Source organism: Patagioenas fasciata, chromosome 2, assembly GCF_037038585.1.
Source record: "Patagioenas fasciata isolate bPatFas1 chromosome 2, bPatFas1.hap1, whole genome shotgun sequence".
In the NCBI taxonomy this organism is placed as follows: domain Eukaryota; kingdom Metazoa; phylum Chordata; class Aves; order Columbiformes; family Columbidae; genus Patagioenas; species Patagioenas fasciata.
In genome coordinates, this window is record NC_092521.1 from 52,649,932 (window position 1) to 52,676,278 (window position 26,347).

The 26,347-nt window shown below is 39.9% G+C and overlaps 1 protein-coding gene across 7 annotated transcripts in view; it reads right to left on the reverse strand.

Moving 5' to 3' along the window:
• The window catches only part of MYOM1 (myomesin 1), a 79,951-nt gene extending 61,637 nt beyond the window's left edge, over positions 1 to 18,314 (reverse strand). For 6 of the 7 annotated variants that reach the window (XM_065832029.2, XM_065832028.2, XM_071804213.1 and 3 more), the window contains exons 1-5: positions 18,157 to 18,314; positions 13,760 to 14,248; positions 5,241 to 5,378; positions 765 to 975; positions 25 to 182 (exon numbers count right to left, since the gene is read on the reverse strand). In XM_065832029.2, the coding sequence (XP_065688101.1) occupies positions 25 to 182; positions 765 to 975; positions 5,241 to 5,378; positions 13,760 to 14,187 (935 nt within the window). In that variant the 5' untranslated portion in view covers positions 14,188 to 14,248; positions 18,157 to 18,314. Of the gene's footprint in view, positions 1 to 24; positions 183 to 764; positions 976 to 5,240; positions 5,379 to 13,759; positions 14,249 to 16,576; positions 16,714 to 18,156 lie in introns of all 7 variants that reach the window. The other variant, XM_071804212.1, reaches the window with a different exon arrangement.
• Between the last annotated feature and the right edge of the window lie 8,033 nt (positions 18,315 to 26,347).

Consider the following 26,347-nt stretch of genomic DNA (forward strand, 5'->3'; position numbering starts at 1 on the left):
TTATGTGGTAAAATACAAACTTACCACGTAACACGAGGTGCTGGCCAGCCAGCCACGGAGCAATGAAATTTGACATTCTGCTTTTCCCAGATAGTGTGAGAACGAGGCTCGATAACAAACTCAGGAGCATGTAAAAGTTTATCTTGATTCAACTTTTTGTGGAATGCCTGAGTCTCTTCTAGCTAGAAAAGAAACATGTGATTATAAACTCCAGAAGTTATAAATGCAAACTATTAATATGCAAAAAAGCATTTTATAAGACCAGTAAAAGGATACCCATTTTTTATTTAAGTATCCAGATAGACATATTTAATGTATTTATTTCACTTTGACACAGAAAACAATGCTTTCATCTTTAAGTGGTTCTCCTTCCAAAATATCTAGATTTGATTTTCCTGAGTTTTATGGTCTTTTTTTTTCCTTAAAACTATTCTAAGTAAAATAATCCTGCACATCTAATTATTTTTCTTAAATACAGACTGAAAGGTGACATAGGTCTGAAATTCAGATGTCTTCTGTACTTTTGCTCTAATGCAAAACTGACAGACCTGCTCTCAAACCCTTCCTGCTGATGGGATCTTTCATCCTCCCAGGGTAACTGTTTCAACTGGTTGGTTATCCACAGAGCTTTTGTTTTTTACTACTGTAATTGTGACTACCCACAGTGTAAATCAGGGCCCTATTGTGCTAGGCATGTTACAAACACCAAACAAAAAAAAGATCCATGTTGTTTACAGCCTATGTGTTCATTTCTACTCTTTTACCGTTTTCTTCAGGGCCACACGCTCAGCAGACTCCCGGATTGCTACTTTCCGTGATTTTTTTTCATGGTGTTCCTCTTCAGAAGTCGACTTGGCCACTTTGCTGACACTGACTCCTTCCCCTGTGGCAAAAAGGTTCCTCTTGGCAACATATGCAGCACTTTCTTTAATTCTTTCTTCTTCCGTGTCTGTGATCCCACTGATACTCACTTCTCTGAAAGAATTTTTAAAAATCAGAATCCCATTGGAAAATGCCGAGAACATGTTCCATTTATACTTTCTATCAAAATAGCCAAGTACAGTGGCCAACAGCCTTTGAAAATTAATTTCTGCCATTACAGTCTCAAATGTATTTAAAGAAAAAACAGGGAATAGTACTGCAGAATGACTAGTTCACTGTCTGAAGTCATGGCTGTTTTCAGTGCCTCTCTATATAACTACACCATACACATTTTCAGTTTAACCATTATCTTGCTGTGGTTTTATATATCCATTGCTATAAAGATTAGTGTAAGGCATACCCACTGATCTTCAGTTATTGACTTATGGCTATAGCACTCATAGTAACACTACCAAAGGGGCAGGAGATAATCATGGCTGCATAACAATGTCATCCTTTGTAATTTATACAAAAAGGCTCATTACCGTATATCACAAATGTTCTCATTATTCATAGAAAATTCAACCCTGCAATGTTTGTAGGGTGGCTGTTCATCCAAATGTTTTCAGGAAGATTATTAAGGATTTTCTTGAATCACCCTGCTCGGGATTTCTACAAAAGTGGGATGCAAAGAACGCTTACTCTTAATGGGCCCAATCCTATTTGCACATGCACATGTGGAAGTACTCTGTTGTTTTGGCACTGCCAGGACATTACAGCTGCTGTAGTAATGCATATATAGTGAGAGTTTCTTGATATAAGGAGAAGCATTAATAACTTTCTGCTGAGTTTAGTTACTTTAGGGTTACATTAGATGGCACACTGAAAAGAGCGTCTGTTTAAGTTCTCATTAAGTGCCATCTTGCAAATACTCTAGAGAAAGCAGCCTCTGTTTAATTCCAGAATGCACTCAAGCACAGCCTCTCTATTTTATCATAAAACGCTACTACTGCTACAAAGAAAAATGATTAGAATGATTTTTTTTCCTGTTTTCTTTAAAATTGCTAATATTATGTGCCTAATAGCACATCTCAACATCCAAGAAAATTTGGATTCAAGCCCATAATTAAGTGTCCAGCCCCTTATTTTTGGGCTACAGGGTCAGTTCAGTGAGTCGCAAGACAACCAAGAAATGGTAAGTGCTGTAAACTGAATTATGCATAAAAATTGCTCAAAAGACTAAAAAACTTACTTAACAAGATAGAGCTTTGACCTCCCTCATTTGTTCAAACCCTACCTTGAACCTTTTGTGTTTCACGTTGCTTTAACAGAAAGATCCTTAAAAGTATCAGTGAGATGACTGATTCCCTTTACTTAGGCACATCAGCTTCCCCCATAAATATCATCCAAAGCTATAGAGATATGCCAGAGATTTCTAGAGACAATTTTAAAAACTCAGTTTAAAGAATATGAATCTATCTACATTCAGTTTAAACAAATCAGTGGCATTTTCCTTCAAAGGCAAGCTGACGTGATTTCCTCCTTAATTACTGTACAGTGTGGACCCACTCCTCAAGGTATAAAGCATCTTCTGGGAGCTGCTGAATATCCTCAGACTAATATAGGACTCAGCCTAGTCATCTGCAGTAGTGATCCCCAGATGCTTTTAATCAACAGTATTAAATATTTAGATTTGCTAATCATTTATTCCTGTTATAATCTTCAGATCAAAGTGAAACATGTTCCCTGAAATGATGAATGCATCAGAAGTAGCATACAGTATCATTTAAAAATTGATTCTGTAGTCAAGTCTCAGAGGTTTCAGTAGAAAACACTTTTCAAACAGAAACAAAGGGGTCAAACCCCAAAGAGCACACAGAAACTATAATTTAAAGGATATCTGCCATCAGCAGTCCTTTGGGAAAGGTTGATTAGTTGTTGCAAATAGTTCTATGAGCCTCATCCAGTATCTTTAGCACTTACGATATAAAATCAAGCTCTGGGTGTTCTATTATCTAGAATACTGGCTGCCTGTCCTTAATTTTATCTTGCAAGGTTTAGACTAGCTGTTTAAGAATGGTCATGAAGTGAATAATATGAGTGAGGAAGTTTTTTACAGCAGAACCTGAGGGCTCCAAAATAGAACCAAATAATGGAAACGGTGACAGGGTGCTGAAGGTCGTCCAGCAGCATGGGCAAGAGCAAGAGCTCTGAAGAACCCACAGAGATCTGACCTTTATAAATAACTATTCCTTGTAAAAGCTATCTGCCCATGGGAAACAATACATCAATTTCACAGGGGAATTTGGGAATGACATGTAATGTGCACAAGGTTCAATGGGCTTCAGCTGTTATCTTTCAAACAAAAATAAATATCTGACAGGAATGTGGCATGCAACTTCCACAGTCTTGGCAAGTGGTCATGAACATGATGCCAACAGAAAAAAAAAAAAGCCTAAAAGAGATACTCCAACCATTCCATTCCATGTTGAGTAGGGCACCCTAACGAACATCATATGCCCTTTTAATTTTATTTTTTTTTACTACTTAGAAAGATATTTGGGTCATTTCAGAGGCACAAAAGCACACACAGCCTCCTGAGTTGCCATATACAAAAAAGTAAGATTGATGCTAACAACAGTAAGAAGAATAGTGACAATGATGTAAGTATCCAACAATATCTTTTAATGTAGGATTCTAAAGTGTTGCACAGACACAAATAAATGAAGCTACACACCATCACACTGAGTTAGATATTACTGTATTCATTTTACAAAAAAAAAAAAAAAAAGAAAAAGAAATCTCTTATTTGTTAAGATGTTAACATGATATGTTAAGATCACAGGGGCCTTTAAAACAGTACTGCCATCAGTCATGATTTTCAGCTACTGAAAAACACTATAAATTTTACTTTTGTAGACTCTAAACACAATATAAAGGGAGTATATTTGTGTTCGAGGGAATGGGAGACAAATAATGGTGACCTGCAAATCTGTTGCTATGTAAGAAGAATCACTGGGTGAAGTGCAAATGTAATGAGAAGCCTTGAGAATATGTTACCTCAAGTTTTGTGTGAGACATATTTATGTATTTATGTCACAGAAGATACAGCTGAAACTCTGAAGAAATTATTTTAAAATGCAACTGTGTGCTGCTGAATGTTAGTTGGATCAAAGAGCAGTGAATCTAACAAAGAAATATGCAAGGGATGAGAAAAAAATTATTCTGGGGTAGTGGGAGGCAAGTAATAAAAACCAAACTGCTGGTACAAAAGGCCAAAGCAATAACATCTCCCACTGACAAGATGGAACTTAGTTTCATGTGAACATGGAACAGGCTGCCCAGGGGAGTTGTAGAGTCTCCTTCTCTGGAGACATTCAAAACCCTCCTGGACGCCTTCCTGTGTAACCTCATCTAAATGTTCCTGCTCTGGCAGGGGGATTGGACCTTTCGAGGTCCCTTCCAATCCCTGACATGCTGTGATTCTGTGAGAGCACAAGTTTGGACATAAAGAATTGACTTCAGGTGTTGATTAAGCAGTAGACAGAAAAGCACTGAGTTCCAGAAACAGCTTGGAAGTGTCCCATGAAAAACACTGTGGTGCAGAAGAAACACAAGTTGAAGGAAGGTTTCTGTTCAACTCCTGGCCTCCAATCAAGAACCAGTTTTCCAGGGCACACCCCAGTATGTATTAATCTGAATAAGTGACTATGCTCAAACTGTTGGAGACTCCTAATAAAATCAGTATGCCATGCCCCAAAAAGGGTAGAGGAGCCTCCTTGCTCGTGTCAGTTCTGGCTTCCACATAAAGTTCACATTCAGCTTTACTGAGGACACTGCTGTAGTAAGACCTATTACATCAGTAGCAACCATGTAATAAATACCACCAACACGTGAGACCAGTGTGAATCATTATGGTGATTTAAGAGAGTATTTGGTTTAACTCCAGGTTTTCCCTGTGCTAGGACAAATTATTAGCACATCGTTTCATTGTTTCTATGTTTAATGCTTGGTAGGAGACGTTGAATTACAGAACAAGTCTTCAAAATGAAAGAATAAGCTGAATAATGTTGACAACATGCTTGTCCAGTTCCCAGTAAACCAGGTTATAATAATATCTTAATTTCATAGAAAGTGGTCCTGACAACGTGTTCAAAACAAAGTCCAGAGACCTAGGTTTGTTTGTCCTGTCTCTGGATGCTCAGTGTCTTGTTTTCTGCCAGACAGTTGGCTTCTCTTTGTCTTGTTATCACTCATGTGAAGTGTAAACAACCATGTTGAGATCCAGGAGTGTAAAAAAAATGAATGGACTAGTTACTTTGTAATTTGTTAATAAAATGTCAGAAATAACATACTGAACAAAAGGGAAATGAACATACCGTCCTGTGAATATGGGCACTGAGTAGTCTATGGCTTCATTCTCTTTGTCCTCAGATACCAAATTCTGTTTTGCTCTCTTCGCTTTGGGACTCATCTTATAGGACTGATCTTCAATCATTAAATTGGAATCTTTCAGTCTAAAATAAAAATAATATTGTTACATTCAAAAGAGAAACCATTAAGAAACACTTTAAAATAAGATTAAAGTACTAAATTCTTTTGCTGTCTGTTGTTTGATAAGCAAGAAAAATTCATTTTCAATAGCCATGGTTTCAGAGTTGTTAAACACATGACTAAATGCACTTTTAACAATCTTGGCATTACAAATATGACACTGATTCCCCTTGATATTAAATCTAAATAGAGAGAATAAACAATACACCTGGTAGCAATGCGCATTTAATAGCTCCTTGGTTTGTGACTTGGAGAGTTTGTATACTCAGTTTTGGTAGATTCTGAAGTCAGAGACCACTGAGTAATTCTAAAGGTTGTATCTGAACCCATAACCTCTACTTTTCCAAAATTTACAGTCCTGAAGTTGTTGGGTCCCCAAACAAAATGTTGATGTGCAAATATATTCAAAGCAATAACGTCTTTCAATCTCTCTACAGAAATCGTAGGATGGTGTATTGCTCAGTAACCAGTGTTGCCATTCCCACTGCTCTCCTGTACCACCTCAACCCATTGAAAACTGAGAGCTGAGTGAAGTAACACTGTTTATCATAGCACAGATAGATGGAGAATGAGTGGAAAGAAAGAAGATCAAACCAAATGAAACGCTTCCTTTACCAGCCAGCCTGGGAGGGATTCTGAATAGTGTGAAGCATATTTGAGGCAGTCATTTTGGGTTCATTTTTAACATGGTTGCAAATGGTGTTAAAAAAGCTCCAAATGCCTCTGTCCTCCTTTCTCAATGCAACACATTTATAACTCCCAGCTCTATGGAATACCCTAATTAACTGTCAGCCTTCTATAAATCCCCAAAGTGTCTGTTAATTTCTGTCTCAACATCGCCAAGGGAAATCATATGTGAGTCTGCATCTGGTCTGGAGATTTGTCTACACAGCATAAGCTTACTGCTTATGTGCACAGGTACAGGAGCAGAATTAAGGCATGCAGTTTCCCAGCAAGTCTCATTAGCCCAGGCATGTCTCACCAACATGGCTAACCTGCTTCCCATACCCTTCCTGTACCTTAATCTGGTGTCTGTTCGCAGAATGCTGTACACATATAATCAGAACTCATGCTAGTGCTGAGCCCCTGAGATTGTTAGACATGAGATGTAAGTTTGCAGATATATACTTGGGCTAATGTTTTCCTTAGGCTCCAGCCCTGCCAAAGTACCAAGTTCCAGAGGCGCCACCAACACAAATCATACCAGGAAGAGTGCTTAATTTCAAAAATATGTGTTAATAATCTATCCATGTGAGACTGTGTGTGAAATCACGTGAGTTCAGTTTCATTCTCCTGTCTTTCCTTCCTTTGTTTCTTTGTGCCCATTTCTTTGCTCAGACTGAGTTCTGTCCCTACCCAGCATATGTTAAATCAGTCTCCCATTCTCTAGCTCTCTTAATGGCTTTCTTACTGTCATCTCTTCTTCTCCTCCTTCTAGTTCCTTGCCTGATCCTTACATCCCCTCCCACACCTGCTTTCCAGTCCTCATCTCTTTGCCCTACCACTCCCAGCATAGTCAGTAAGAGTTTCCCTTCCTTTCTGTTTAGTGCCCATCTCATCAGAATCGACTGTTTGGCTTGCATGGCATCACATTGAGGCAGTCCTCTCCTCTGTGCTCCCCAGGTGCCCACTTTGTAGCCAGTGTCACCAAGCCTACAATACCATGGCCAAGACAAACTCATTACGGGGGGTAAAAGCAAACTTGCACTGGTTTTCCTTCCTTCCTCCTCACCCTGTACCCTGGTTTCCATGAAAACAAAAGTGCTCACACTGCAGGACTGGGGCTGAGGTTTTACCACGGCAGGCACTGCTGGGTCAGCCAAGGCACAGACTGAGTCTATGGGAGAGGGAAACTCTCTGCTTCAGGGTCTGATGCCAGATGCTGCCCAAGGCAGCCAGGGAGGGAGTCCAAGGGAGGCAGATCCAGCTTTAGGGACAGAAATCCCAGCAGCAAACACTTGGAAAAAGCCCAGGCAGAGTGAAATAAAAGGGAAGAGATGAAGTGAAGCAGAGTATGCAATGGCCTCACTGCTGGGTTGAGCAATGATGTGGTGCAATCGCTACAGTCAACTACAAGTGCATTGCTGTCAAATAAATGGTGAGAAACATTAAAGGCAAACTGGATCCTTCATGTTATTGCATGCTTTGGTTGCCCCGTGTATGTATGTGCTTACGACCAGAAAAGCACGTTTCTAAATGTCTTTTCTTCTGTCCCTTTCCTGGAAGGGGTAGCTGCAATGAGAGTGGTGCTGCCTTTTAAGAGTAAGGGTTGAGTCCTGACACTTCATAGTGGTACAGAGGAGCAAGCACTCAGCTATCAAAAGCAGAGATGATAACTGTGAAATGGATAATTTGATCTAAGTGGATCCTGTAATTGTCTGCTGTTCTCAGGTTGCTAACACAGCACTCAAACCAATTTACTTCAGTTGTTTTCTTTTCCAAAAACTTGACCCGACCAAGCAGAGCCCCAGTGAGAAGTGTTTCACTGAATAGTGTCAATGGTGTTTTTAGACCGGTTTACTCTTCCAGCAATGGTTAAGAGAAGGTAAAAAGAAAACTGATATAGACAAATATTTCCCCTGATAAATCCTTTTTGGTTTCCAGCAAACAGCTGGGTACATCCTGAGCCAGAGGTTGTATCCAGGCTGTAGCAGCGAGCTTACAATTTATTTATGTATGAATATGGCACTTTCTTTTGAACCTGTTTTAATCTGCAACTTTACAATGTTTTTTGTGCTTACACGTTGCTCTGCATGAGAAATAGTGAAAAATTGTTCTTTGTTCACTCTCTGCACATCTTTCCCTGTTTTATACATCAACATTACATGTTCACGTTTGCCTGCTTCCCAAGGTAAGAGCCTCAGTGTCTTATCTTCTCTAGGCAGAAGGTATTCCACACCTCCCGCTGCCCTCCTTGCTGATCTCTAACCCTTCTCTGGTTTCAGACTGTATTTTTTAAGATGAGAAGAACTGTACTTAGTACTTCAGCTATGAGCATACCTTGGATTAAAATACAGACACAACATGCTCTCTCTTTTTATTTTCACTTTCCCTCACAGCTGTTCTGAAATTTAGAATTGCATCATGACCACATCAGGACATCCAGCTGGTGTTTTCGGAGAGGTAACCAGAGTAACTCCAGAATCTCTTTTTAGAATTGCACTGCATAAACCAAGAGCTGAGGTGAATGAGTTTTAAGCAGTGGAAAATGTTTCTGTTTTCCAAATCCTCCTATTGTCTGCTTTTGTTCAGACAGAGCTGTGAGGAGCCTAGTAGGAATGCATTTTCAAATGAAGATCTTTGCATGGGAAAACAAATCAGTCACTATTTCTATCATGGTTTATTTCCCTGTTTTCCTGTTTGTTATTACTATTTCTTCCTCTCCAACACAAAACCCAAACCCGGCCCATAACCATTATTTAGGTAGCCTGAAGGAGGACGCTGCTTTCTTGAACCAGATTTTACAGGCTTGCCCTTTATTTTAAAATGTTCCAACCTTTTACCTGATATGTGGAACAGAATCTCCCCAGAGGAGAAGGAGCAGGGTATCAGTGCTCTCTAGTTTCACAGGGAGGAACAGTATCATGACCTTTTAACAGCTTTCAGTCTCATTTGATATGCCCAGCTAGCGTATGTATGTTTTTTTCCAGGTCAGATACTATCTGTAAAGCCTTATCAAGGCTGGTGACCCAAGACTACTGTCCTCATTTCTTGATGGTTTTCAGCATGTTAAGATATCAATGCCAGCATTTTCCTAGTTTCTTGGTAGAGTCACTGAATTGGAAGTTGTGTGACTGTAAATGCTAAAGGCACAGGTGTTGCCCTGCAGAGATGTAAAAACCAGATTGCCATTAATAGCTTTTCCCTCTAGGCCAACAGAGGAACTAAATACAACGTCGTGAAGGGCCACTAGAAGTCCCAATTAGAGGGTTTGTTTTGATTGTTTTTCTCAGATAGGAATGTACTTTAATATGTTGGCACTGCTCTTGTTCCTGTGCCTGAAGGGACAGATTTCCTACCCTGCACAGAGTCTGTGCACAATGGATGCAGAAATGTCTTCTAGGAGTGGACCACGACACCTTATTCCTTAGTTATTCCACCCCTGCATGAAAAGACATCTGTATATAACATAATATATCTTGTCCTTAGCATGGTTTTGTTACGTCTCTCACTTTATTCCAACAGCAGGAAGGGATGCATTTGTTATACACAATAGCTGTGCCAGCTGTATCTGCTGGAGGAGCTCCATTAGCCAAGAGGCATTTTCCAGGCTCCCTTTCCAGCAGCGTCTTCTTTCCTAATATGCAGTGTTTGAATTTACTCATCGTAAAGAGGAGAGAGTGGATTGGCGAACCCAGTTACAGGAGGAGGGGTAGGGGGAGGAAAAGAATTTTCAGAAGAGAACTCTTTAGAGCCAGTTTCTAAAGATAAGAGGCATTCTCTGGTGACTATATTCATTTAAAGTTGCTGACAGATTTGTCACAGGTCCAGGCAATATCGCTGGCAAGAATCACACTGTTCCCTAACAGAGCTTCCACAACAAGTTTTTTTAATGGGGAATTGTTTCCACATAGCAAGTCTCCTTGAAACAATTTCCATGCTTGGCTATGGTGTTTGGAAGTCACCTTCTTAACCCTCACGTATAATAAAAGAAAGGATGAGCAGTGCCAAGATCATGGTCTTCTCGTGTTTCTTAAAGTGTATTATTTACTCAGCCCTGTCGTGATCCTGGTTACAATATTGTTCAGAGACCATTCACTCTTACTCTCTGGCAGTGTAATTAATTGCAAGTTAGTAAAGCCTCTTCCCTCTCTCTGCCTGGTTCACCTGAATTGTGCCATGTCTTCTTTGCTATTTCGTTTGACCTGCAAAATATATGCAAATGCCTGAGCCACACCAGTAGCTTCTGTTTTCTCTCTAAGCAAGTCTCTGGCTCATTTGGTGGCCAATAACCTGTCTGTGACACAATGGAATTATTTGATGCTTCTGTCCAGGAAAATAACACAGGGACAAGCAAGTTTGAGCAAAGGCAAATGACTGAGTTTCCAAAAAAAAAGAGGTAAGCGGATTTAATCCATCAGTTCCATCTGACAGGCCTGTAGTGCTATAAGCAGCTTTGGCAGACCTGACTGAAAGCTTCTCAGAAACACATGGATGATGGAGCAACACCATGTGAAGAAAGTTCACCCACAGGATCCAACTTGCCCCCACCAGCAGTCCCCAAGGACAGGGCAGGGAAGAGGATGGGTGGCCACGACGACTGATTGTGTGAGAGAGCTGCCACCCCTTGCCTATACAGACCCTGCCCACTCTTTGAGGAATGAGAACACCCTGCTTCTTCCAGCTCTGCAGAGGCCAAAGAAGCCACATTCAGGTAGAGGTGGCCCCATGAGCTGGTATAGAGCACGAGGTGTGAGGTGGCAACCTGTACACGGTGACGCTCGCTTTCTTTTAGGAGCCCAGAGCTTTGCAGCTTTGGCAAACTGTACTCAGCAAAGATGCAGGATTCTTTACTTGCTCTTGGTTTTCCCAGTTTTCATTTCTCTCCTTTTACTTCTTCAAGCTGTTCTGGTGTGAAGAAGGCTTGAAATGTGGGGAAGGGACATCCCACTTGCAAAGGGAGCCATTTTTGTCCTCTTGAAAAGCAAGCTGCATCTTCTTCAAGCAGTTTATGTCTCTGGTCTGGGCATGTTTTTCACTCGAGCAAGGCTCTAATGTCAGAAAATTTTGTTCAGGTCAAGGTCTTGCAGGTTCACTTGTCCCTAGTCCTTCTCCACAGCTTTCCCATGATGAATTCCTCACATAGCACTAGCTGCATGTCAACACTGTCACTTTATGAACACTTTCTTCTGTATGGTGTCTACAGAAAAGGATGAGACTTAAACTATGCAGGTATAGTAAAGTTTAGCAGAAGCTATTTTAGGTAAAAATAAGAAGTGACTGGAATAAAAGTTTAGGATTTTGGTAGTATTACTTTTCTTCTTGGGCTTAAAAGGGTTCATCCACAAATTTATATCCATTTTACATAAATGTAGATTTGATATTAAAATCCAGTGATATGCAATAATCAATTGTTAGCTGAAGAATTTTATCTGGATTTGGATTAATGTGTGCATTCAGGTTTGAAGCAACCACCACAGTTGTAGATCATTTAGATACATTTCAATTCAGGGCCTTTTCTATGTTTTGAAATTGAAAGTTTTTTAAGACTTTTTTTTTTTTTTTTCCCCCCTACGTCATTTCTTTTATACAGATGAAATCAGAAAGTCTTTGATTTAGTCAATTTATCTTAGCAACACTTTTTGTCTCTACATTATCCCTTGAAGTGTTCTGGGCTATTTGGGAAGATAGTGCAAACTTGTAAAGAATTATTTTAAATTGGCACTACATCTAACCAAATAGTCTCATTATTTGTTCTGTTTTACCTCTTGCAGCAAAAGAGACTGCAAAAACCAAACAAATATCAACACAGAGGCTGCATTAACCATAAAAGTAGGTTAAATGCTGAGGTCGTAATTTAGAACTGTATTCTCTCATGTTTTAATTAAGTTTTGTGCAAGCTCTAATCTCCTGAGTCCTAGTATTACATAGCAGCACAGAATTTCTCAAACATTCAACACAAGGACAGGATCACAGCAAAGAAAGAAATTACAGCTAAGACATTCTCGTGTCTAATTACCAGGACAGTACATCAACTTGTTGGCAACTCTTGTACTACAGAGCAGCTTGGAAGTATCACCAAATATACAAAAGCTATTATCTCAAACAAAACCTCAGGGAACCTGGAAATGCTTTAGGTTCTCTCCCAATTAAGCATTTCGATTTCCTTTACTATTACTTTGCTGATGGTAAAGGAGCTCTTGGTGAGAATACGCAGGTTTCAGAAGAAACTCATCTGACAAACCAGGGTAACGGGGACTCGGAAGCAGGTTTTTTTACATTATTTTTTGCAACTCCAAGTCATGGTCCCATTTCTTATGGGAACATTTTTTATAAGAAGAAAGGGGCTTTGGGTTAGGGTCAGCCACAGCATGTAAGCACAGCTGTCTCACTGCAGGCATTTGGAATATCTTCCCCTACCCAGCTCTCTTTGGAAACATAACCCTCAGTCCCAGCACCTCCAGTTTACTTCCCTTCATCAACAGGTTATAAATCAGCTTCTCTCTGCTGCACCCGGTGGTTAATTATTTGCACAAGTGAACTTGTTTCAACAGCAAAGAATGGATGTTACCCAGCCCAAAACAGTGAAGTATTCAAGTCATTCATCTGGGCTCTAACAGCCTGAGGTTCAAATTCCTGAACAGGCCCTGGTAAATAGAGCTTTGACCCCGAACTTCTTGAAAGCCAAGTGTAGGCTCTAATCACAAGGTATTGTGTGTTGCGGTACAGGTAGTCTTTCCCTCAGTGATTTTGGCCAAAATTCCATCTTCATCCACAATCCTTTGAGGATGTTCCATTTTCAAAATCTAACTTTTCTAATGGACAAGATTTGATCAGTTCTGCTAATAACACTCTAACTTAATATATCAGCAAGCAGATGTTTTGGGCTATAATTTGTTGATCATTTTCTCTCCTGCTAACAGCTGTTCTGATCTCACTTTAATACTCCCCTCATTTCTGTAAAACTCTGAGATACATATAAATAATGTTATGCTGTGATATCTAAAATATTCTGCTAATGTAATTGCTTGAGCGATATTTATTATCTTAATCAGACAAAAGACATGGCAGCTAAGCATAGCTGCTCTTCTAGTGCAAGATAAACACTTTAGGGTATTCCTACTTTCAAAATAGCACACCTCAACCACTACACAGTGTGAAAATTTCAACTTCTTGAAACACTCGGCATAAAAGTGAAACCATTAGGCCAAAGAACGATTGTTTAAAGATATATGGACATGTCAGCTCAAGCTTGCATGAATGGCTCTAAGTTCTTATACTGCTCCAACCCAGCCAGAAAAGAACCAGACTCAAACCAAAAGCTATCTCAACACTGCATATTAAATTCGGTTGTGCTAATACAGCTAAACCAACTTGGAAGGAGAGGTGCCTCGTGCCTGACCAGTTTGAAGTGTGAATATCTCATCATTCAGCCACTTCAGCATTGCTAGTGCCCTTCTTATGCCGATCCAACCATCACACATGAATTAGTCCAACAAACTAAGGTGACCACAGTCCTTCCCATTGCCAAAGCCAAAGGAAAACACAAAGCCTGGAAAATACAAGACGCCAAGTTACAGAGACAATTTCTGTGGAAGAGGAGGAGAGTGTTACCCTTGATTTCAAGGGGAGGTAGTTGGATATTTTTGCTTCAGAATATTGTTTCAAAGACCGATTTACTTACCCGAGACTGTAGGCCTCAGATCCCAGCCTGTAGGCCGCAGCCAACTTGTTGATGGATTCAGATCCATGGCTGTAGGCAGCTGAGCTCTTGCTGAGGGACTCAGAGTCAAGACTATAGGCAGCTGATCTTTTACTTTGTGCGGCAGAGTGATCATAAGCTGTAGATCCGTAGCTGTAGGCTGCCGACTCAAGGTCATAGGCTGAAGAGCCATGACTATATGCTGCTGAAGAGTCAAGGCTGAAGTCTGCTGCAGATGCATGGCGATAGGCTGCTGAGCCCCTGGCATAAGCTGTAGATCCTTGAGCATAGAGAGCAGATTTGCTCTTTGTTTCCTTTTGGTACTGGCTTACAGTCGACTGCAGCGCTTTATGGCGGTAGGCACGGTCATAGTGCTCGTGGTGTCTTTGGTAGAAAGGTAAAGACATCATGAGTGTCTTCTGATTTTGTTTTTACTGCACGTTTCTGAATATAAATATAACAGGACAGTGTCTGGAAAAGAACAGATCAAACATAAAGACACGTCAAAGAAACTCCTGATTGAGCATACAAATAATATAGAAAATAAAAGCTAACACAGAACTTAAAACTTCAAAAATCTAAAATCAAACACAATAAATGTAGGGTTATCTTGTTATGATGCATTGTAGACTTTGAGATATGTTTGTATTTAACTTTCAAGACACTAATACGTCATTTATCAGGAGCAGAAAATCTTGCACTATTGTGTCCATCCATTTGTCATTGGCTTCCCTGTTACTCCAAACTACTGAAGGTTTACATGCTCAACTTCTCCACTCATTACTGCCAACTAATCATAGAATCATAGAATCATTCCGGTTGGAAGAGACTCTCAGGATCATCGAATCCAACTGCTAACCTAACTCTAGCACTGAACCATCTCCCTAAGAACCCTGCCTAAATGCCTTCTAAACACCTCCAGGGATGGTGACTCCACCACTTCCCTGGCAGCCTGTTCCAATGCTTCACAGCCCTTTCAGTGAAGAAATTTTTCCCAATATCCAGTCTAATCCTCCTCTGGTGCAACTTGAAGCCATTTCCTCTCTTACTATCACTTGCTACACGGGAGAAGAGACCAACATCCCCCATGCTACAACCTCCTTTCAGGTAGTTGTAGACAGCAATAAGGTCTCCCCTCAGCCCCCTTTTCTCCATGCCAAACAGTCCCCAGTTCCCTCAGCCGCTCCTCATAATCACATTTTTTGTGCTCAACTTCTTCAGAGACAGTCTAAATTTTTTTGTTATATTATAAAAGAGAGAATAAAGTAATAAATTATTTTAAAAGGCGTGAGCAATTCCAACAAGGCTATACAGTTCTTGGCAAGCTGGAATAAAAATATATGAACATTTCATTCATTTTTGTAATAAAATTTTCAGATCGAATTTAATATTCCCTTTAATATTTTAACAATTAATTAAAAACATTAAAATTGAGAAGGATGTCACCTTTTTCTATAAACATGTATGATATTGATCATTGTGTGATACCAGATATCCATTTAAAATAGCTCATCATAATTTTACAGTGTAATCAGGGATATAGTCTACATGCAATGACTAAAATAATATCATGCTCCTCCATCCAAGTGACATTTTTTTAACCTAGAATGTCATGTTCAAGATCATTAATCAACTTCTCCCAGATGAGATCCCCGTCTAAGTTTTTCTTCGCGCAGTCATCGATAGATTGTCTTGCAGTCAGAGTAGGAAATTTGATCAGGTGAGAAGTAGTTCCCCTCTCAAAATGGAATGAGGGTTGTGTGCAGAAAGGATTCCCTTGGGTTTTTTTCAGCTGCCAATTCAGTGTTTGTTTTGTTATTGTTCTATTTTGCTGTTATTAAAACAGCTCTTCTCTGACATGCAAACTTGCCTCTGCTAATCCCTGTGAAAACCTTTCTCTCTCCTTGCACTGGTGATTAGTCTTACAACATGGCTAGGATTGTCCCTGAAGAGGTGCCTGCTTATGAGTAAAAATGAGCTCCAATGGGGGAATGTTTAGAAGAATTTAAAGATCCCAAAACAATAGTAGAAGGTATCTCTTATTGTGGTGGGGATTCTTGGGTTTGGTTGGTTGGTTGGTTTTTCATTTGGTTGTGGTTTTTTTCTTTTTTTTAATATCACTGACAACAACAGACTTGTTCTGCTTCTGATTTTGTTCATGTTAATGAAACAACTTACCTGACGTTCTGATATAAAATGCATTTACACAGCTGGAGTGTAATCTCAGCTTCATGAAAATAGACTTATTTTTTTTCCCCTGGTCTTTATGCTGCCTAGATTCCAGTCCTTGTCTTTTTCTTTAGTAGTTTGTTCAGAGAGCAAGTCAACAAATTGCAAACTGTTCTCTTTGGTAACTGCCCACATACTCACCCAGACTCAGGCAAATTACAAAAAAGTTTCAAATTCCTTACATTTCAGGTCTCTCTCAAGGGAACTGCCCTTTGTATGATAGCAGATCACTTGTTTGCAGGAAGTCAACAAGAAAGAAATTCAGAAGTCTTTAAGTGTGTACAAGAAATTGTGAAACTAAGACTTCAGTGAGACTAGGTTATCCGTTTACTTATTTTTACCTGAGGAAGAGGGAGGAATGGCAAAGAGCATTAGCCTTTTGTTCTCTAGGGCAAAAACTGATGTTCCTCTTTAATTTCCTTATTCATCCTGCTGGCTATTTTTTCATATAAGTCTAAAGAACACAACTATTCTGTCTATTATCCTTGTTTTGAATACCTATCAATGTTTTGTCTTGTTGTCTATTTTACTTTGTTGGCCTTCAGTAGTACATCATTCCTCTTAACTTGCCTAGTTTCAGAAGATTTCTTTCCAATTTTTCTTCATTGTTTTCTCTCCCAGCTCAGTGGAGCTAGGTTTAGGGTTGGAAGCCATCATGAACTCTGCTGAGTGAAGTTAAGACATGCAGATGAGTCTTATTTTGCACTCTGTAGGGGAAAGAACATGAGAACATCCTGTTTTCCTTTTGTAGAGTATTACAGTTGTCTCCCTTCATCTTCACCAGCTTTATTTGCAGTGTTGGCTTGCTTCATCATGGACACAACAGCCACAATGCTAACAGTCCTGTCGCCCAGGGAATCCCACAACCTTCCAAGCTTCACAGTAAGGAAGGTGATCCAAAAGTATAAAACACTGCATGTGTTGCCCATCAAGGAGAAGTTAAATGAGGCATTTCATTTGCATCTTATCAGGGAAAAAGAACAAGCAGTGGACGGACTTAAAGTCAGCATATTTAAAACATATAAAGTCAAACTTTTTCTTCCAAATATAAAAGGTGTGGCCCTCACTGTCCTCAGGAGTAAGAGGAGGAGTCTACGACAGGAGTAAGAACTACGGCAATAAGACAGGAGCTGGGCAATGAGTAGCTCTCCTGGTTCAAATCAAAGGCCAACTCTGACTCACATCATGTAAGAGGAAACTCCTTTTATAGGTATTTTGTCACGCTATGAGTTGTGTTTTGTACTTCCTCTGAAATGTCAAGCATTGCTCACAGGTCAGGATTGATTAGTTGCAGTAGTCTGATCAGATATAGGAGTCTGACGCTAGAGTTGATTACAAGAAACTCTGAACCCTGTAAGGATTTTGGTCTTATTTGGAGCACTGTCTGATTATCAAATTCACTGTCATCTTTATGTTCTATAAAATCCATGTTATCTATACCTACTTAGTTTATGTCCACTAACCGGCCCCCTTTAGTGTAGGATTTCGTAACTGCAGAGCTTGGCCTAAAAATATTAGTGGCCATAGTTAGACAAATATGCAGGGTTTGGAGCTATATGTTAGCAGCTGTTGAAATGAATTTCCAGAATGACTGCTGAGCAGACAGGCAGTTCTGTACTTGTTCATAGGATGTAGCTACACATTAAAGAAAGTTATTTTATTGGCATTACCTGTTGCGCTGTTTACCAGTCTGTGTAATTCATTAAATATCTGCTCCTTTAATCAATGAAAATAATGAAACAGATAAAAACCACAAACTCTTGTAAGCAAGAAAAAGCATAATATGTCATTCAGCTCAGTCAATGGCTTTACAGATCACAAGACATGCTATACAACTAGAAAATACTTAATTTACACATTCTCTAAGCCCAAAGGAGGTTACACGATGAATTCTTCCTGTATCTAGCAAACCATGCTTCATTTGAGAGTACCCTGACAATATGCAAGGATAGCTGAGTTGATAATAAGCAAACCCTTGCACTACTTTATTTCACAGCTGAACTCTCAGATGTCTTCAGTTCACATCCACAAGTGCCTCAAATAACTGCTGAGCTGAGAAGAATGAAGGGAGCTACTATCAACTCGGCATTACAGATTCAGATCAAAAATAATTGAACACATAAAATTTTCTGTCATGAAGGAATGCTTACCAGGGCCCAAATGATCAGTAGCGATTGGAATAGCTCTCAAGTGGATGAATCGCAGAAAAATACAGCAACGATGAAGCCAGCAAAGAAACGGGTAGTCAGGACGAGGGGTAAGGATTGAACTTCAAGCTCCAGAACAAAAATAATGCCTGCAGTCAGTGGAATGTCAGAGCCCCAGTCCAGACCTTTTATGGCCAGGGGGCTGATAAATATAGCATCGAAGAGGGAGAGAGACAGAGATAGACACTGATACCCTGTGCTATCTCTGTGCAAAGACACGATGACAGCAGCTTCAAACTGAGAGCTCTCCCTTTTAAGTATGTTCACTAAATTCACTATAAAATCAGCATTCCAATTATAAATTATTTCTAGGATTTTTCCTTAGCTAAATCAAATTTATGAGAGAAAAAAAAAAATGTGCCATGAACCAGAAACTAGGAACCAGTCCCTTTATTGACTTTCATCATGGTACAAGAATATGAACATTCTATGGGTTCCTCTTTTTTGTTGTTGTTGTTATAGCCAAGCCACAGTGCATGTAATGCAGATATTTCAACTTAATGACAGACAAGCTAGAGCAGTAGTTAGCAGCAAAACTCTATAAAGCCATACAATGTGTTACAGGTCAATAAAAATGTACTTTCTTTGTTCTGTTGACAAGGTGTTATATTTTTATGATCTCATTTAAGATAAAATACTAAATTAAAAACATGACCTCATGAGGCTTCTCAGTAGATATAAACAATGCAGCTCTAAGACCGAACTTTTTGTTTATAAATTAAACAGTATTAGCTCTAGGAATAATTAAATGGGCTTGTCTTCTTTCATTTTGGTCACAGCATTTTGGCATAGAAATATACAATCAATGTGGCTGAATATTACACCAGAACAACTTCTGTCGTATGGAAATAGAGTTTCATATGTGGAATGCAATGTGACTTCATTGTAAATATAGATTTTTCTCTGCACCGTACATTTAACTTTCAATACAAGTGATTAGTTCACTATATTTTGCACATTTGCATTGACAGAAAAATTAACCCTGACTCTCAGTTTCTGCAATAGCCACTTCCCACTGCATTCACCATGCAACACAACTGGAAACTTTTCAGATCTTCCTTCTCTACTGAGGTTTTCCCCTTTCTGGGTGGAACCACTAGCAGAAGGTCTGGATGAGGCCAGGAGGTCCCAGGCTTTTCTGCACAAAGGCTGACTACTATCTTCTTCACCTTACTGCCCCAATTGCATCTGAAACCTCTTCATTCTCCCATGAGCTACTCATTCCTTGGGGAGATGCTACGTCCTGTCTGGTGTTACACCATGGAGTCAGTTCACATGCTTCTCCATCTCCCACACCAGCAATTGCTCAGCTACATTGACTAAACAAACTTCTGGTCTTTGCTCCTAAGCACAGAAAGTATGGCCAACAAGAAGCTGTACAGTGAAAGAAATGGTACCTTTACTCAGGAAACTGGCCAAACCTGAAACAGAAAGAATGACAAATAGAAACACTAATATAACTTTTCTTCCCCACCATTCTGTGCCAATGGCAGTGCCAATAAGCTATAGAATCTGGGTTATAATATACATTTTTAATTAGAGACGTTAGGGACCTCAGTGGATGGACTCCTGGATTGTATTGCAGACTCGTGACCCATTCCTTCACCATCAGTCATTTGCACTGGCATCTTAAAAGACTTAATGACATACAAATGGCTTTTGAAAATTTCAGAGAGAGTTGTAGAGAAATGAAAACAATGAAACATCTTGCTTCTCCGCTCCCATTTCAATACAATTTGTATAGATCACAGGTGGGATATAAAAATCTAAATATTTTAAGTGTTTTTCTGTGTATAATGGCACTACCGAGTTCAATACAGTTTTCAAATTCTGTGCTGACTCTGTTTATTCTGAAAATAAAATGGAGATAAGAATATGACAGCAAAATCTTTTGGGTTCTTTAATTATTTTGGCAATTAAATTTACACACTTTTATATGGCTTTAAAATGAGACAATGTCCACAGCTAATTTTAAACTACTAAACTCCTATTTGAATATCAAAGTACATGTTTCAAATCACTTGGAGCTCTATAAGTCTCAGAATTCCTGCAGCACTGTGTATCTACACATATTTAGCCACATTGGTCCTGGGAGACAGAGTCTCTAGAAATGTTACATCTGTCTTTTTCTAATTAGAATTACATTGTGCCAATGACCAGTGACCAGTGTGTTTTTCTTAATGGGAAAGCAGGAAGATTAATTTAGAACCTGACACAGACAGGAAAAATAGCTTTCTAGACTGTTTGTCCATTGAAGTTTTGAGCGCTACAGCATCCTATAGCTGTGTACATTAGTCGAATTCCACAGCATCCAAGTCCATCTCCTTCATTAGAGCAGAGTCCTAAATAAAACCAGCAAAACAGTTTTTTTCAGACAGAGTTTTCAAGCATGTGTTGTCTTTTGGAATTTATTTTCAAACTTGTCCAATTTTCTGAATGGATTACCATAAGAAGTAAAGAAGAAAAAGAAAAAGAAAAAAGAGATCACTTTGAGAAGATATGCTGTTCTCTGTTATATCCTAACTAGCCATCTTCATAACCCACTGAAGACAGGGGACATTGTGTTCCTTTACATTCGCCCATGTGAAGGTCTTGATCTCCAGGTAAAGTCAACCTCTCTTTACGTTTATTCTCTGCGTCACCCAGTTCATGTATTTCACATGGAGTCAGACTTGTAGCAGAAGGGACTAGGAGCAGCCTACTGCAGCTTGAGGGTTTGGCCTCAATAGCATGCAAGACTAGCGGCAAATAAATTAGGTATGAAATTAACCAACACTCATGCAAGTTTTTCATTATGACTGCTGAACATGACCACTTGTGTTGCACTGGAAGGTGCTGTTCCATCATAGAATCATAGAATCATTTTGTTTGGAAGAGATTGTCAAGATCATTGAGTCCAACCATTAACCTAACACTGTCACTAAACCATGTCCCGAAGGACCTCATCTACATGTCTTTTAAACACCTTCAGGGATGATGACTCAACCACATCCCTGGGCAGTCTGTTCAATGCCTGACAACCCTTTCCGTGAAAAAGTTTTTCCTAAAATCTGATATAAAATTATGATCCCAGTGAGAAAGGCATCCAAACTCTGTAAAGTAGCAGTCAAAATGTTATATATTAGAGCTAACAATACAAGAATAAAATAGCATAGATAATCTTACATCCCCTTACATGCTGGGAACCTCAAGTGGTGTAGCATCAAACAGGGCTCTGACTCGTGCAGCACACTGTGCAGACCCCATCAGGAGAAAAGGATCCCCCATTTCAGTCATTCAAGCTGTTATAGGATTTTCTTACAAGAAAACAACTCTATTTATCATTTCTGTTGTCAAACAGAAAGGACATTCTCGCTGCACTGTCAGATACAGGCAAGATCAGGCAGGTGGTGTAATTGCTGGTACCAAGTGGGAGCTGCTTGCAGGCTCCTCTGTGCAATTAGTTGGCAAAGTTCATCCTGAAGCCAAGGGATGCGTGCAGGCAGCTCAACATGACCTGATGGCCACGCTGTACCTGCAGCACAGCCTGGCACAGCACAGGCCTGGGCGTGCTCAGGTTAACTGGAGTGGAGCACTGACTCCTCCATGGACAGAGGTCTCTGATCAGGATGACTGCATGGCTCCATACAATCACAGAATTACACAATGTCCTGAGTTGGAAGGGCCCCTCATCGAGTCCAACTCCTGTCCCTGCGTATGACAACCCCACAGTTCACGCCATGTGTCTGAGGGCATTGTCCAGTCTCTTCTTAAATACTGTCAGGCTTGGGGCCATGACACCTCCCTGGGGACCCTCTTCCAGCCTCTGAGTGAAGAACTTTTTCCTCATGTCCAACCTGAACCTCCCCTGGCACATTTTCCTGCCGTTCCATTGGGTCATATCATTGGTCACCTGAGAGAAGAGACCTGCTCCTTCTCCTCCCCTTGTAAGGAAGCTGTAGACCGTGATGAGGTCTCCCCTCAATCTCCTCCAGACTGAACTAAACCAAGTGACTTTAGCTGTTCCTCATATGCCTTCTGCTCTAAACCCTTCACCAAGAGAGACCAGTCTGCCTTCCTTCCTTCTGCCTGCTGGCAGGCAATGACAGAAAAGAATTTTTTCATAACTTTAGCAAAGCCCATCTGTATCTGGTCCTGCTTGAAGTTACCTTGCTGTACCATGGGTGGCCTGAACCACACACAATACTCCAGAGGAAGTTTCATTAGAGACTGTTACCCTCATACTGCAACACATTTCTGTCTCTGCTGGGAAAAACCTCAACTGATAAACTTTAGAATTACATTGGCCTTTTTCACACATACACTACCTTGGCAGCTTACAGTCATCCTGGCTGGTTAATGTCTTCAGATCTCCTTAGTCCTCTGTCATGTCCAGCTTAGGCGATCTGAAGGGGTTTAACAGACAGAGAGTTGAGGTTCTTAGCTTCTTAGTGGTGAACTGGGCAGTGTTGGGTTAATGGTTGGACTCAATGATCTTAAAGGTCTTTTCCAACCAAAATGATTCTATGATTCTATCTTATAACCTTACACTTTGTATTACTGATTTTCTTCTCTATTACTCTAAGCCTTACTCTTTTATAATCCTTCTTCACAAGGTGGATGCCCCTCAATGTTATGTAGTCAGCAAATTTCGTCAGCACCTTCCTATTTTTTATAATAAAATCACTAGCAAAAACATCCCAAGACTGTTCCTTTGCTCCTAAAATCTCCCCTCCAATTCCTCCCTGCTCAAAAAAAAACCCTGGTATTGCTTGTCTACCTCTTGTGTAAATTCTCTGTTTCAACTAACAGTTTTCCAGGTGGTAGAGTATCAAATCCAGATGGACTCAATCAGTTGCATTTCTATTGTTTGGAAAATTATTTATCATGTAATTTTAAAAAATGGTTACTTGATCTGTTCTTGATTTTCTTCTTCTTGCTCTAGATGGCTTATATGATTTATTCTTACTGAGTACATTCCATCCAGATTTCCATTTCAGTCCAAATTGTTGCTAACTTGCTCTTCAAAACCTGTTTTAAAGCAAAATTTTTCCAAAAGCCTTTCAAGCTATTGACTGTTGGTGCCTAGATTGATTTTTTATTATACAGAAATGTTTGCCTTACCATTATTAGTAACATTTATTCTGCAATGTCTCTTTGGGAACTGGAAGAGTCCCATAACAAGTTTGTTGCTGGCAGAATTTATTTTCCTTCATACTATTTTAAAGGTTACTGTTTGTATTAAAATCTCCCTCTCAGAGTCTATAGCAGACTCCTAGAGTTACTCCAACAGAAAATTCTTAACATTCCTCTAAATGCCTTTGGCACTTACATAGTTTTTCAATCCATAGTACCTCCTGTTATTTTAAGTGACATACAGAAACAGATGGATGTTAAATGTTGTCCCATACTGCATCTGTCAATCTTTCCTAACCACCAGAGATCCTTCAATACCTTTCTTCCAATAATGCTGTATAGTTTGTGTTATCCTCACTCTGTTTAGTTTTGTGTTTTGGAAAGACTGGCCAAAACACCTGGACACATGACTGCTGAAGGGCCAGAGAGATGCTCCAACCCTGGATAACCCAAAGCCAGAAAATTTGACTGAGGTATAATATTTGGGCTCTCACCATTTAGTTACACAGCTTTTAGAAGCAGATGATATACTTCAAAATAGACCGGGATATTGGCCAAACGGAGGTACCCGATGCCCAGGGCTGGGGCTACCCCAGTGCCCCCGGCTTCCCTCTTCCTGGCTGGGATGATGGGACAGGCCTCGGCTGCCAGGCCCTGCCCTGACAGACCCCATGGGCAGCCCCCGTGGCCCCCGATGAGCCCTGACATGCTTAAACAATGATTTTATATCTATTGTCTTCCCTTTCCCTGTTATCAAAAGTCTGCTTAACTACATTATTTCATTACCAACTGCACGTGTCAGCTCATTCAGATTTAAACCACTATTGCAATAACATGAAGCACTTGCCTCAGGTATTATAATTATCAGTCATCACCACAATAATTCAGACACAGCTAACACAAATTTACCACCTAGTACACAATAACAACTTCCATTTTCCTTGTCCTTGCATTGATTGATGAAATACTCTTGAACCAATCGAACGCTTCCACTAAATGAAAGGGCAGTCGCAGTGATTTAAGAGGAAAAAAAAGGGTTTAGTTATCACACTTGGAAATTATTTCCAATGTAATAATTAAGCTGAACAAAGTTTCGAGGGAAGTTTGCATGATAAATTTACAAATCTATCGGTTTGTCCAATACTCCCTGCAGGACAGAGCTATCAAATTTAAAATGTCAAAATCAATTATGAATGAAAAACTCCTTCAGAAGTTGAGGACGTAATACAAAAAGATCTGGTAAAGACAAAGAGGGGAAAACAGAACAGAGTTTAGTACTTGAAAAAGTGTAGGGGATTCACTGAAGAAAAGAAGGAACTGAAATTAAAAGGTTCTGATGGGTGAAGTCTAAAGTCAGAGATAATTATGGTGATTATTTGCCAGAAGTGACTTAGCTTTAAATGAAATAGCTCAAAAACCAACCACAGAAGTTGCAGCAATAAATTATTTTGACACAGCTGCCAAACCCACCAGGACTCTTTATAAATATTTAGACAGTTAATCAAATAATTTGAACAGGTTTTTTTGAGACACTTAAAAAATCTATAGTTGATGGCTTCAGGTTGAAGTGCAGTCATATTGCATGAGGACAGCAGTGTATTTAACTTTGAAATGGACCAAATGTGCTTTTTATGGGTGGGCCGGTGTTCTCATGTCTTGATCAGTGCTGTAGAACAAGTTTCCTACATTTTTGTGCAAGTTCAAGTTTGGAGCCCCAACAAAAGGGACTAACATCAGCTAAAATAAGATGCTTCAAAGACTGGAGAACGTATGGATTTGCCAGGTGAGATCAGCTGACTTTCCTGAGTGACAGTGGTCAGTATTAGATGGTTCGAAAAAAGGTACCAGAAATCACACGGTGAACAGGTTTGCAACATCCTTTCCAAGAGGATGTTTCACCTTAACATTTGTTGTCTATCAGCTCTTGTATGATCCTATAGCTTCTGTGACTTATAGGAGAAATTGTGGTGGCTTAAGAAAGTCCTTTGTTAGAAATATGTATATATATTTGGAATAGCTGTTTATAGTAAAACTTCAGAATTGAGTATAAAGCTAGTCCTACAGATGAGAGCTCAACCTTCACTGACTAGCTGAAAATCTATTTGGATTTGGTTACTTTATAAGCTGTTGAAAGTTACTAGTTCCCATCTGTCTTTTTCTTGCTATAGTTTGTTCCTGGCTTCCTACCAGAAGCTGTCAATGTCCCGTTAGCACATCCGTGCCTCTTCCTCGGAAATCTCCTTCAGCAGGACACGCCAGCAAGGTGGCAGTAGCCCTTCTCCACAGCGACTGGAAAAGAGCAGGGGACCACTGCCTCGTATCAAATGACTGGGATTCACAAGCCAGCATCTTTATACTCGAAACAAGCCTCGTAACTCACTGTAATGTTAAAAAAACAGCACTGGCAAAATGTGAATCCTAATCTAGCAAACCCTTCTCCTGCAAGTCACTTAGACACACTAAACTGCAGAAGTGCTCCTCCAAAATACTGTCCTTCTGTATGCCACTGGTGAAAAAATAATTACTTCTGGATGTATCATTTCCATGTCTTTTCAGTATTTCCACCATGTAAGCTGCAGTGGTGTTGAGTGGGAGATGTGCACCATTTGGGCAACAAATGTGCCCAAACCCCGCTGTCTGCTGTGGCTCCTGGAGAAAAAGAATTACGGGTTCACTGCCAGAGAAAGAAACCTCCGTGACTGCAGTGGGGGAACTAGGAGGAGATACCGAAAGAAACTTAGAGGTCAGGGGAGGGCCAAGCAGGGGGTGAGTTTCAGCTATTAAAATATCCTCCTGTGTGTACACAAGCAGCTGGCTTAAAAAGTAGAACTTTTTCTTTTTTTTTTTTTTTTCCTAATAACAACTCTCACAAACTATAGATTTATCCGTGCTAGATTTAATTAGCTAAATCCAGCATCAGTGATGGTGCAGTTCTGGCAACACAAACCTCAGCATAGGACCTTTTCACCTGCTATTTACTGAGCTAATCAGTTTGGAGTTTTTCAGTCAGCCCTGATCT